The sequence below is a fragment of the Leptonychotes weddellii genome, chromosome 1 (genome assembly GCF_054177405.1).
Source record: "Leptonychotes weddellii isolate Sample4059 chromosome 1, ASM5417740v2, whole genome shotgun sequence".
Classification (NCBI taxonomy): domain Eukaryota; kingdom Metazoa; phylum Chordata; class Mammalia; order Carnivora; family Phocidae; genus Leptonychotes; species Leptonychotes weddellii.
In genome coordinates, this window is record NC_138369.1 from 49,718,228 (window position 1) to 49,731,117 (window position 12,890).

At 44.0% G+C, this 12,890-nt stretch overlaps 1 protein-coding gene across 1 annotated transcript in view; it reads left to right on the forward strand.

Moving 5' to 3' along the window:
* The first annotated feature begins 1,120 nt into the window (after positions 1-1,120).
* RUVBL1 (RuvB like AAA ATPase 1) overlaps positions 1,121-12,890 on the forward strand; it is a 42,353-nt gene continuing 30,583 nt past the window's right edge. Inside the window, exons 1-3 of the mRNA XM_081823124.1 lie at positions 1,121-1,368; positions 4,912-4,998; positions 11,753-11,885. Of these exons, the coding sequence (XP_081679250.1) occupies positions 1,228-1,368; positions 4,912-4,998; positions 11,753-11,885 (361 nt within the window). The 5' untranslated portion in view covers positions 1,121-1,227. The remainder of the gene's footprint in view (positions 1,369-4,911; positions 4,999-11,752; positions 11,886-12,890) is intronic.

The window sequence follows — 12,890 nt, forward strand, 5'->3', positions numbered from 1 at the left end:
TTTACTCATCTGTAAAAAAGTAACATAACAACTGCTCCTGAGGAAGTCTTCCCATTGGTCAGATCTGGCACAGGCATTCTCTCCTCATGATGCCCTCCTGGGCTCTCCAGGCTGTTCTTGGTGGCCCTGCTCTGGGCTTGCACACCAGGTGCATATAACCTGTTCCTGCACATCTCATGTTGCAAGTTTCCTAACTAAGGACCTCCCTTGTCAACTAAGGACCTTGCTGGAGATTTTGTCATCCCTAGTGCATTGCAGAGTCTGGCTCATAGCAGGTACTAACAAATGTTTATTGAATGAATGGATGGATGGGGAGAGTACATTGTGTTACGAGGAGTGTGAATATCATTCAGGAGTGTCATAAAGGAGTGTCACTTCTGACAAGACATATTTGCTGGCTGTATCATCTGAGGCTGTGGGTTGGGATGAAGATTATACAGGCTGTGGAGTCTCAAGTCCTCAGTCAAGCTCTCCAGTTCTGCTGATTATTCGCTGCAGTAATGTGATTATTTTGGGGCAAGTTATTGTGATTAGTCTGCATCTTCATCTGTATTAGGACTTGGACTACCTTACAGGGAGGTAGAGTTTTGGAAACATGTTATTCACTGTCAACTTTATTTAAATAAAGGGAGAGGGTGGAGGCCAGGAGAAGCGGAGGAAAACAGTTCCAGGGAGGATCCTGAGCGGAGCCAGGGTGGGAGTGGTTGGTTGAGCTTGGCCTCCCCAGGGAGGCAAAGTAAAGGCTTGGGAGTCAGAAAACTGCTTAGTAAGCAAAAGTCAAAGCTTAAGCTCTAAACTTGCTTTCTTCATCTCCAAATCGGAGGTAATGACTTGAGCTCCGCAGAAGGGTATGACGTTCAAATGCGATGATAGGATGGCATGATTAGGAACCGGACTCCAGGACCCCACATTAGTGCCCTAGATCAAACCCCGGATGAGAACCTTTCCCATTCTCACCCTAGGAGCCGAGCAGGAAGTGCCGGCGGCGGGGGAAGCCAACCCCGAGACACAGCCGGAAGTGGGTGGGCGGAGCCCTACCGGCAGCCTCGATGGGCGCAGCCAAAAGCCAATGGAGAGCGGAGGCGTTCCCGCCCTCGCCAATGGAACTCCGAGTAAGGCGGGCCTTGACAAACCGCCCTAGTAACAGCCGCATGGTAACCTAGGTGCTGGGCGTGTGGTACTTGCTCTCCGTTTTCCACGCTGGTCTTGGCTCCCGGCGTCTGCAAGATGAAGATTGAGGAGGTGAAGAGCACCACGAAGACGCAGCGCATCGCGTCCCACAGCCACGTGAAGGGGCTGGGGCTGGACGAGAGCGGCCTGGCCAAGCAGGCGGCCTCGGGGCTCGTGGGCCAGGAGAACGCGCGAGAGGTGTGGCGGGCGGGCCCGGGAGTTGAGAGGCCGCTGAAGTGGGGGGCTCAGGGCGGGGTGCGCGCTTGAATGTCCCGCCGACGTTTCCGTAGGGCAGTGTGAATGGGCTCCGGTGGGGGTGGGGGGTGGGCGGTGAGGGAGGTCCGCCCTGGGACTGGGAGAGGGGCAGTTCCAGGAGAACAGGTGCTGACCCCACGCGGGCGGTTGACGGCTTGCTTCGCCTCACTGACAGCAAATCACGATTGAGTCCCCTCCTCTGTGCCTTGCTCTCTTCGTGACGCAGGGGTAAGCTGGGAAGAAGTTAAGGTCCCTGCTCTCACGGAGCTTACATTTTAGTGTGGTGAGAGACGATAAACGTTTAACCAGTAAATAAAATAATTATTACATTTTGGTGGAGGTCAGTTCCTGAAGGGCTTTGTCGGACATGGTAAAGAATTTGGATTTCTGTGAATGCAGTGGGAGGCTATGGGGGTTTTAAAGTAGGGAAGTGATCAACCTTAGAAAACTCACTTTGGTTTCCAGGGCTTGGGGACTGAAGGAGGGAAATGGGAATTAGGGAGAGGAGCAGCCCTCTTCAGCCACACTCCAGCATCCTTTTTGACCATTCCAGTCAAATCCACTTAAGTGGCAGTGATGCCAAGTCATTTCACCTACATTATAATCACGAAATTATTCAAGCTTTTTGTATTATTTTTTTGCAGATGAAAAAATTGCCACTCAGTTTAGTAATGGTGGTGCTGGGATTTGTACCCACATGTATTTCTGACCCTCAAATCAGTGCTCTCTCTATGATATTACAGCCACTTTTTAGCCTGCTGTGCTCTAAGGTCAGATCCATGCCCTTTGGCCTTGCCGTGGTTTAGTAGCTACAGACACATGCACTTAGTACAAGGTTAAGACTATTGCCTCCTAGCCAGATTGTGCTAGAAGAAAGGGCCAAACAAAAGCCTCCACTTTCTATTTTGAGCATCATCTTTCCAAAAATGGAAATATTGACAGGGTCAGGGGGACTTTGAAATTTCTCTTTATCCAGCTTTTGCTTATTGAGGACCTGTTACTGAAAATAGCTAACACTGGCTGAGGGCTTGCTAATGTGCCAGGCAGCTTTATCTCCATTGTCTTGTTTTCACCGCCACCCTAATAATTGTCACCTACTTTACTCTGCCACTTTTCAGATGTTAACAAAAAAGTTAAAAGACTTGTATAGTGAATGCCTATGTGCCTAAATTCTACAATGAACATTTTACTCTGTTGGTTTATCCTACATCCATTCATTTATCCATCCATCAATCCACTTTTGCATTTCAAAGTAAGTTGCAGACAGTAGTACACTTTACCCTTAAGCCCTTCAGCATGTGTGCCACTATTATGAACTGTTTTCAGAGGAGGAGATTTGATTCACACAGGTTAGGTAGGTAGGTCTGAGGTCACTCAGAGGGTAGTGGTAGAGACCAGATTTAAACCCAGGCTTGTCTGATTCCAGAATCCATGCTCTTTTTTTTTTTTTTAAGATTTTATTTATTTATTTGAGAGAGAGAAATCACCAGCGGGGGGAGCGGCAGAGGGAGAGGGAGAAGCAGACACCCTTCTGAGCAGGGAGCCCGACTCGGCTGCATCCCAGGACCCCAGGATCATGACCTGAGTCTAGGGTCATGATCTGACTGAGCCACCCATGCACCCTCCAGTATCCATGCTCTTAACTCTGATGCTTTATGCCTCCTTATGAATATGAGCTTCCTGACAATAGAGATGATTAAATATGATTATATACCCAAACCTCACTCATCAGGGCTCAGTATTTATTTATTTATTGAAATAATAGGCATCCTGCTGCAGCTTCCAGGTCCTTGCATGACTCTGGTCACATCAGCAGTCTCCCTGGTGCTCAATATCCTCTCTGAAAAAATAAGAGAGTTAGACTAGGTGATCTTTTAAAGGCCTTTCTAGTTCTTTTTAAATTTTAGAATTCACTGAACATATCTCACTGGAGAGGATTTGGAGCTTAAACTTAGAGTAAATGGAAGAGGTCCTAGTGTGTCAGTAAGAGTACACATCCACGGTTTGGAAAGTTTCTTCCCTAAGAGTGCTGAGGATTATGATATCACAAGGCTCTAGGGAAAAACCATAGTGGTTGGCTCTATTTTCTTTTTAGAAATGCGGCAGCTGAAGAACAGCTTCTGGGCTTTCTTCAGGGTACTGTGCTTTTCCATCTGAGCCAAAAATGGGATATAGCCCATCCACATGCCTTCTTTGAACCCACATTTTTGGAGTGGCTGTCTAAGTGTGGGACCAAGGTACTTCTCCACAGTCCATAAGAAGTAGTGGTAGAGGAGATAAGATGTGTTCACAAGACCCTGTCACCTCCTGGAGAGAAGAGCTATGGCCTGCTCTAAGTAATTTATTAGGTTATTAAAACAATGTAAGAAACCTTGTAGTCCTGGGATATGTGTTCAGTAAGTGTGACTCTCAGTCTTCTTTATAGTTAAATATTCTAAAATATATAAAAATCAGTAACCCATTTATGGAATTTGCATATATACATACAGATATTTATATACCTATATGTATATGTATGTATATGCTGTAAATGGCTTAATAGTGTTGCATTAGTATGAACTTAAGGTATAACAACAAATCATCAAGTAATTTACTCTTGAGGATTTGAAAGGCATTCAATTAATCTATGGCGCCCTAGGTTAACCTCACGTACAGCATTTGCTTTGCAACATTCTGGGAGTTAACTGATGGCCAACCTAGTAGTGTATGCCTTGATTCTTGGGTTAATTTGGGAATCTGATGAAAGCTGTGACTCTCCTCCCTGGAACATCTATACGCAGTTTTGTTTTCAATTTCATTCCCAGTCTCAGGAGGTATGTGGGCCCCTGGAGTCTACCCTTGGCCCCTAGGCTAGAAATCAGTGCTCCCATTTGTACCCCTACCATTCATTCTCTACACAGTGCCATCAGGTCTTTTAAAAAGAAATCATCATGGGATGCATAGCCTGAGACCTTTTCAATGGCTTACCATTACATGTAGGTTAAAATCCAAACTTTACTATGGACTAAAATCCTGTTGTGAGTCCTGGCCTCTGCCTGCCTCTTGAACCTCATCTTCCCATTCTCCTTTTATCTATGCTGTGGCCATGCAGCCTTTCTGTCCCTTGGATATGCCAAGCTCATTCCTGCATTTTGAATTTGCTGTTTCCTTTGTCTGCAACACTGCCTTCCCTTTGTCTGGAGCTTCACATATCAAATACAGTGTCCTCAGAGAGGGCTCCCCAGATCAATACCCCTTTTTTTACAGTAGTGATCATCTACAGTGTTTTTGTGTGTGTCCCTTCCACTAGACCACGAGCTCCAAGACCACAAGGCTTTCTTTTCTGTCGCCCTCCCCTGCTCCCAGTACCTAGAACGGTGCCTGCAGTGTAGTGGCGCTCAGTGTTGGCTGAATTGAGTATGAATTGTTTGGACCAGAAACTGGACTTTTTCCCCATGTGAAACATTTTAATACTGATTTATTATTTCTTTCCATTGTGGTGTCTAGGCATGTGGTGTGATAGTAGAATTAATCAAAAGCAAGAAAATGGCTGGAAGAGCTGTCTTGTTGGCAGGACCTCCTGGAACTGGCAAGGTACTCAATTTCTTTCATTTTCTAAATCTACCCAAGAGAATGATCTTAATGTTTAAGCCAAATTGAATTCGTGTCTTAACTAGTCTTTGTTTAGCTAAATTGGTTATATGTATGTTTGAAAAACTAATGTGCAATAATACAATTGAGTATCTAAAACCCATGCTCCTAAAATTCAAATTATCCTGGCTGACCTCCAAAGAAGAGAGGATGAAGTCCTTGGAGGGGTCTCCATTGTGTCTAGAATTTGTCCTTTATCTCTTTCCAGTCTCCTTTGCCTTGGAAATACATTTCTGTTGGCCTAGGGCATCATTAAATCTTGGGGATGACATCTTACTTAAGGGGGAAAGAAAATCAGTCAGTGACCATTTTTTTGAAGGCTAACTTTACCTAGCACTATCTCTCACAGTGTGAGAGATGGGGAAAAAGAAAGAAGGAAGGAATTAGATGATTTTTATCTTTAAGGGGCTTCCAGTGTCCAGGGCAGAGAGAGGAGACCATGACAGCACAAAATACTTAAGTTGGCCACTAAGCTGTGAGATACTGACTCGTCTTAAATGCAGCCAGGATTTGAGCTGGAGGTGGTACCGAGGCCTGGTAAAGCTGGAAGGGTTGAGACTTGACATTTGCCCTGCAGAGTTGGGAGAGAGTTTGGCTTTGCAGGGGAGAAAAGGGCCTTCTAGGCAGAGGAGGCAATACAACTTGTTGTATAACAACAAATCATCAAGTAATTTACTGTGATGATGTCTGTGAGGGGACTGGCCAGATACACGAAATGGACCAGAGCCCCCAATTTGAGTCATGCATGTTCCTCAACAGGGCCACTTGGTATGGGACAGTAGGAGCTTGGGATTGCGTTTGTAAAGAAATAAGCTTTAAATTCCAGCTCTGGTGTTGACTTGCTGTGGGGACCCAAGGGAAGTATGTTCACCCTTTCTGAAGTAGCACATGCCTCATTTCAGACGGTTGTTACACCGGTCAGTTGTAAGATAATGACTTGCATTATCCTTTTGAAATCATGTAATTGAATTGATGGTATATGTTATACTAGTGTCTTACAGTAGAGGAAGAAGTGCTGTATTCATGAAGAACCTTTCAAGTGCCATGTAAATGTGAGCTTTAATTATCTCTCTGTAGGCAACACCAGATTGTCCAGTGTATTTACCATTTATTTGCTTACTGTTCCTTCTTATATTTTAGCCCTTCCCTCTCCCTCCATTTTCCTTCTTCCTAAAGTACATCATTTAGAAGTTGCTTCTAGAAGTTTGTTGGTATCCAGCTCAGGTTTGTATTTATTATGTTGCCCTTGTTTTGAAAGATTGTTATGTTGGATATATAATTCTGTTGATAGCTGTTTTCTCTTGGTATTATTTCTCTTGAAGCTTGCTACCTTTTTGCTTTTGAAAAGTCTAGTTTTGAGGATTTTGTCTTGATGTTTTCGAGATGTTTTTGGTTTTGGCATTTCCCTATGATACGTATCTCTTGATACCTCTTCACTGTGATATGTATCACTACAATTTTTCCTCTTCAGATGTTGCATTTCCTTATTCTCTTTGTGCTCTTCTGGAACTCCAGTCAGATGATGTTTGATTGCAGGGGTTTTCAGCCTGGGGCAGTTTTGCCCCCCAAGAGACATTGGCCAGGTCTAGATACATTCTTGATTGTCAGAATTTGGTTGAGCAAGGACTGCAGCTGGCATCTCGTGGGTGGAGGCCACAAGTACTGCTAAGCATCCTACAGCGCACCAAGACGGTCCTTACAAGAAGGAATTATCCAGCACAAAATACCAGTAGTGCCAGCATTGGGAAACCCTGGGCCAGAGCTTCTTATTTTGTCTTCTTTGTCGTTCAACCTCTTTTTCGTATTTTCTCTATATTTGGCTCTGCTGCATTCTGAGTAATTTCTTTAGACCTCTGTTCAGTCTCATTGTTTTGTAGGCTATAACTAAGCTGCTGTTTAATCCAACCCACTGAATATTTTTCTTTTTTTCATTTTGAAAAATTTGAAACCTAAAAAGAGTTGGAAGAATGGTATGATGATCCGCTCTATACCCCACATGTAAATAAGTAATTGTAAATATTTTGTGACATTTGCATTTTCTCTATTTCCGAACCATTTGGAAGTCAGTGCAAGGACATTCTCCTATGACACCAAAGTACCGGCGTCCACCCAAAAAATGCTAACATTATTAGCTGATGTCTCGTGTGTATTAAAATTTCTCCAAGTCGTTCCAGTTTGGGGTTGTGTCATTTTTTTATATTTTTAAATTCAGAATACAATCAAAGATCACACACTGCATTCATTGTTGTGTCTTTAGTCTCTTTTTATCTAAACAGGAACCCTGTTCAGCCCTTTTTGGTTTTGTTTTCTTTTTTGACATTGACATTTTTGAAGAGTCCAGGACAGTTGTTTTGTAAGAAGGTCCTATAGCTGGCCTACAATTGTCTGATTGTTTGATTGTCTGATTGTTTCATCAGTAGGAAATGTTAAACACTTGGTGGAACCCTGCACTGGTGATGTTGTATCCCATTGCATCCCAGCAGGAGGCTGACAGGACGGGTGGGCCAGAGGCCAAGTTCTGCTGTGAAGGTCCTGGTTCCCTTAATTAATTAGTGATCGGAAGTGATGCACTGAGATGTTGCAAATATCCTTTCACCGTAAGGGTGTAGGATTCCCTGATGGTTATTGCTATATCAGTTACCACATTGGTGGTTGCAAAATGGTGATTTTCTAAATCTGTCATTCCACATGAGTTAGCTTGCTTATGGTTTTGTTTTTGGTAAAGAAGGAACATCCCCCTCTTAAGTTCAGTTTTTTTTTCCCTTCAAAATATGGCTCTTTTTTTTTTTATTCTGGCTATTTTTATAGCCTCTTGTTCTTTGTTCATGACTCAGTGTCTTCATTTTTTCTGTATTCTCTGTCGGCTTGTGAACTTGTGTTTGGCCGATCAACTCTGTGAGGCTTCTTCTCAGAGTGTTTTGAGGGGCCCTCCTGCCCTACCCAGGGCACTTGCAATGAAATTGTGGCATGGGTTTTCCGGTCATCAATGTAAAGACTAATCCTAAAGTTGTTTGAGAGCATGCTGTGGGGACTCTTCTCACCCAGAGCCATGGCAGGATGGATAAGTTTATACCTTGTATGTCAGGATATTTTTTGTTATGGCTCACCTTTTCTACTCATTCATAGTCCTTCGGGGCTCCTTTCTATTCAGAGGTTTCTCTCTCTCTCTTTTTTTTTTTTTTTAAAGATTTTATTTATTTATCAGAGAGAGACACAGTGAGAGAGGGAACACAAGCAGGGGGAGTGGAAGAGGGAGAAACAGGCTTCCCACTGAGCAGGGAGCCTGATGCAGGGCTCGATCCCAGGACCCTGGGATCATGACCTGAGCTGATGGCAGACGCTTAATGACTGAGCCACCCAGGCGCCCTGAGGGGTTTCTCTCTTACTATATCTTGCTGAGGTTTCTGCCATCTGTCAAAACCTTCCAAACTTTCAAGGCAACAATAGTTTACTACTCTGGATTTTTTATTATTTCTTTATTTCTGGGTGTTTTGTAACAGGAAGGATTTTCCATGGCTCTTTCTAGTGTGTCATATTTCTGGCAGCATAAATTCTTCGTTCCATTTATTTATTTATTTATTTATTTGAGAGAGAGAAAGAGCGAGAGTGCATGCACTAGTGCAGGCGGTGGGGAGGAGCAGAGGGAGAGGGACAAGCAGACTCGGGGCTCGATGTCATGACCCTGAGATCATGACCTGAGCCAAAAATCAAGAGTCAGGCTTAACTGACTGAGTCACCAGGTGCCCCCTTCGTTCCTTTTGTAGTATTGTAGCATTTTCCTCCTAGGAAATACAAGAAGTTCCCAACACTACAGTCTCTTTCCATGTGTATGAAGGCGTGTGGTAACTCCTGCTCTACAGTGCGCTGATGGGACCAATGGTTTAGGTAACTTAACTAAGTGGCAGGCAGAAATATGGTGCTTATTTTAGAGATGCAAATACGTGGTTCATATAGACAATCCACTCTTGAGGACCTCATGCTATTAATAATGGGGCTTTATATTTAGGCTCTAGAGAAAGGAGATGCTTAGATGAGATTGAAATAGGTTTCTTCAGTCTTCTTTTGGCAACAGCCTATTTTTTTGTGTGCCACTTGCCACTTACATAGGGGGTGCTCACAAAGAAATAACATCTTGGGGAGTGGGGTTTGCATCTTGGCTTTGCTGCTTGGTAACTGACCTTGGATGAGTTAGTGTGTTTCAGTTTCTAAATATCAAATACAATATCAAATATCAAATACACTATCAAATACTAGATCATCAAGTTCATAGGCTAGGTGGGAGGATTCAGTGAGACCTCATACAAGTGATCTAGCACCATCTAGCACAGATGTGGGTGTAATAGCTATATTGTATACCTGCCTTCTGGGAAATGGAAGAAGCTAGACACACCTGAAGCATTTCTAAACCAAGTATTTATCATACTTTAGTAGAAGGATATTGATCATCTCTTCTGTATTAGGTTGAGGTGAGGGGGATACCACTGAACCAGATATATAGTCTCTGTCTTTGAAGTTCACAGCTGAAGGTGTGGAGTCAGGGCCTGTGGAGATACCTGGGTGAGAAAGGAGTGGCTGAGAAGGTGGTGGGTTTGGATAGAAGGTAGATGTGGTACTAGAGTCTCCTCCTCACACTGTACCCTGTCATGCTGCAGAGATTTTCCCTTCGCTTGTAGAGTACCAGAGAATAACAGTTTTAGAGGTATCAGCCCCGCGGTTACAAACTCAGATGCCTACTCAGGCCATGGGGATGAGGGATGTGCCTGGGTACAAGCACGAGGGCTCAGGGTGGCCAGAGCGGCATGTCCTCACCGAAGGTGGCAGCTGTTCTAGAGGTCCACCCCAGGTGTCACCATGTGGTAAAGCGGGCCCATTGTGGCCAGACCTTCTAGTTCCTCAAAAGAAGCTAAATACCTGGATTTTTACGTGGAATTTCCGAACATTAAAAAATAGGCAACAAATTGAGTTTAAAAACACATGAGACTCATAGGGGAAGGGAGGGAAAAATGAAACAAGACGAAACTGGAGGGGGAGCAAACCATAAGAGACTCTTAATCTCAGGAAAGAAACTGAGGATTGCTGGAGTGGAGGGCGGTGGGAGGGATGGGGTGGCTGGGTGATAGACACTGGGGAGGGTATGTACTATGGTGAGCGCTGTGAATTGTGTAAGACTGATGAATCACAGACCTGTACCCCTGAAACAAATAATACATTATGTTAATAATAAAAAAAAAAAAAACAGGCTGTGGGCAACTAGTTTGTGACTTGTGATTTAAGCTAGGACTTTGATTTGACAGGTGGGGAAATGGAGCAGCAGAGATTTGCCATGTGCCCAGAGTCACCGTGAAAATTAGGTGCAGAACCAGGACTACAACCCAGTTTTTGCCCTGCCTGCCAGGGCTTTTTTTTTTTTTTTTCATTATTTGAGAGAGGGGGAGAGAGAGTGAGCGTGTGCAAGTGCATGAGCAGGGGGAGGGGCAGAGGAAGAGAGAAGCAGGCTCCCCGCTGAGCCGGGAGCCCGACTCGGGTGGGCTCCATCCCAGGACCCCGGGACAATGACCTGAGCTGAAGGCAGCCGCCGCTCAACCGACTAAGCCACCCAGGCACCTCCCGCTGGTGCTTGTTGTGCTACACTACATGCCGATTCTCTAACACATTCTACCATCTTAAAACATCACCAAAATGGCATTGAAAAGGTTCCTTCTAAGAGGAACCTTTACTGGGCCAGTTTTAAAATACTGTTTCAGAGATGTACTTTGTTGTTCACTGCAGGCTTGCTTTCTTGCTTAGTCTCTACACCTTGGAACCTTCCTCAGGCTCTTGTTTCAAAGTTGAGCAAAGATCAAAACAGGCATTCAGACACCATGGCATTTCCCTGTCCCATACCAGCTCTAACGCATTGGATTTTCATACTTGATATGTGACCATGCAGCTGTTAAATCTGCTTGTGGTTAGCATCTGCCAGCTGTAGCTATCTTATTAAAAATCAGTTTGTAGTTTACGAGGGCATGTTCTTCAAGTGTAACTTAGGACCAGCTCATAGCTTCAGACCCTAGCTCATGCATCATTCTTCACCATGTGCGGGCCACTTACTACAAAGCGAATGTCATGTGATTCATTCTTTGATTAGTAGTTTTCTGATGGGCTGGAGGTTGGTGTCTTCCTGTGCCTGTAAAAACCACCCCGGAGTAGTGTTCCGAGCCATTAGGTCAGGGCCCTGTTGTGATACTGAGGGAAGTGTTTTAGAAGACTACTGATTGTGATGGGAACACAATCTCTGGAACCCGTTGCCAGACTTAAAGTTCTCATTCTGCCATTTTCTAGATTATGGTTCCCAGGACGTGTTTAAATCTCTACAGTGCCTCTGTTTCATCATTTGTAAAGTGGGGAGAGTTTAGTGTCTACTTCATAGGGTGAGTGGAGGGTCACGTGAAGCACTTAGAGTCGGGCCCGTGCTGGTAAGTGTCAGTGAGTGATAACTGTTGTAATTACAGGGATGATTAAAGATGCCATTTGGGTTATAAATCGCCTGTCCACAAAAGTCATGCAGCATTTATTGTGTGAAACATGCTAAATGATGTTACAACTAAAAGGACTAGATTTTCAGTTATTCCTGGTTCATATTTTTTTAATAGCATATGTTTCTGAATTATTGTATTTTCAAGAATGTAAAACAAGTGCATTTCCACTTTTTCTGTAGACAGCTCTAGCTCTGGCTATTGCTCAGGAGCTGGGTAGTAAGGTCCCTTTCTGCCCAATGGTGGGGAGTGAAGTTTACTCCACGGAGATCAAGAAGACGGAGGTGCTGATGGAGAACTTCCGCAGGGCCATTGGTGAGTATCATGTCTGTGGCAAGAATTCTTCTCACTTGCCCAGTGCCTTGAAGCCGCTTTGTTGTGCAAATGCCTTTACTACTTATATTTGTTGTACTACCATTTTTCTTTTGGCACTATTAGTGTTATCTTTGCAAGCCAAACAAGAACCCAACTTTACTAATTGAAGCGCTTTAGCAGTTGGCAGATGTGGGCCCTGGCTATGGGCTGGGGTTTCTCACCTGACAAAATAAATGTGGCTGTGAAGTGATTTTTTAAAAAACAAGTCAGATTTTCCTGGCAGCCTTATTATGCTTTTAGAGATGACTGTCCACTGAAAAGGCTTGGACGTAAGCCAAAAGCTTTGTGTGTCGTGATGCTGGAATGCCCCTGGTCCTGGATATCGAGCCAGAATTGTGGCCTATCAGAGAGTGGGGAAACCATGTGGGGACAGGCAGAGATTTGAGACTTATGGTGCCACCCTCATGGGGCTGGGAGCTACCATATCAAGTGCTTGTTATATGCCAGGCCCCCCCAACATTGATTATAGCCTTTTGTTTCCCTAAGAGAAAGTTCTCTGACTTCATTTTGCATCTGATGAAACAGAATCTCAGGAAGTTAAATGACTTGCCTACAGTAACCCAGCTAGTAAGTAGCAGTGTTACAGTCTGAACCTGTATCTGTTTGATTCTAGAGCCCATACTCTGAAGATCTGCTGTGAAAAAAAATGGCCTTTCCCAAGTATTTACCTCTTGTCAGCGGGGATGTCTGGGCCAGTTTCCTTGCTCCATTTTTGTTTCCCTAGCTCTGGGAAAATCCCAGCTTCCCTCACATCTACATGTAGAAATAGCTTATTCCTTTTAAGATATTAAAAACTACTTGATGTGTTTCTGCACATATAGGCGTCTATCTCTAGGATACAGTTGCTGAGTTATAAACACTTGTCAGAGTGCCTGTACAGTTTTCCAGGCCCTTTGGTTGTCAAAACAAGGTAAATATTCTTTTTTTTAAAGAAGATTTTATTTA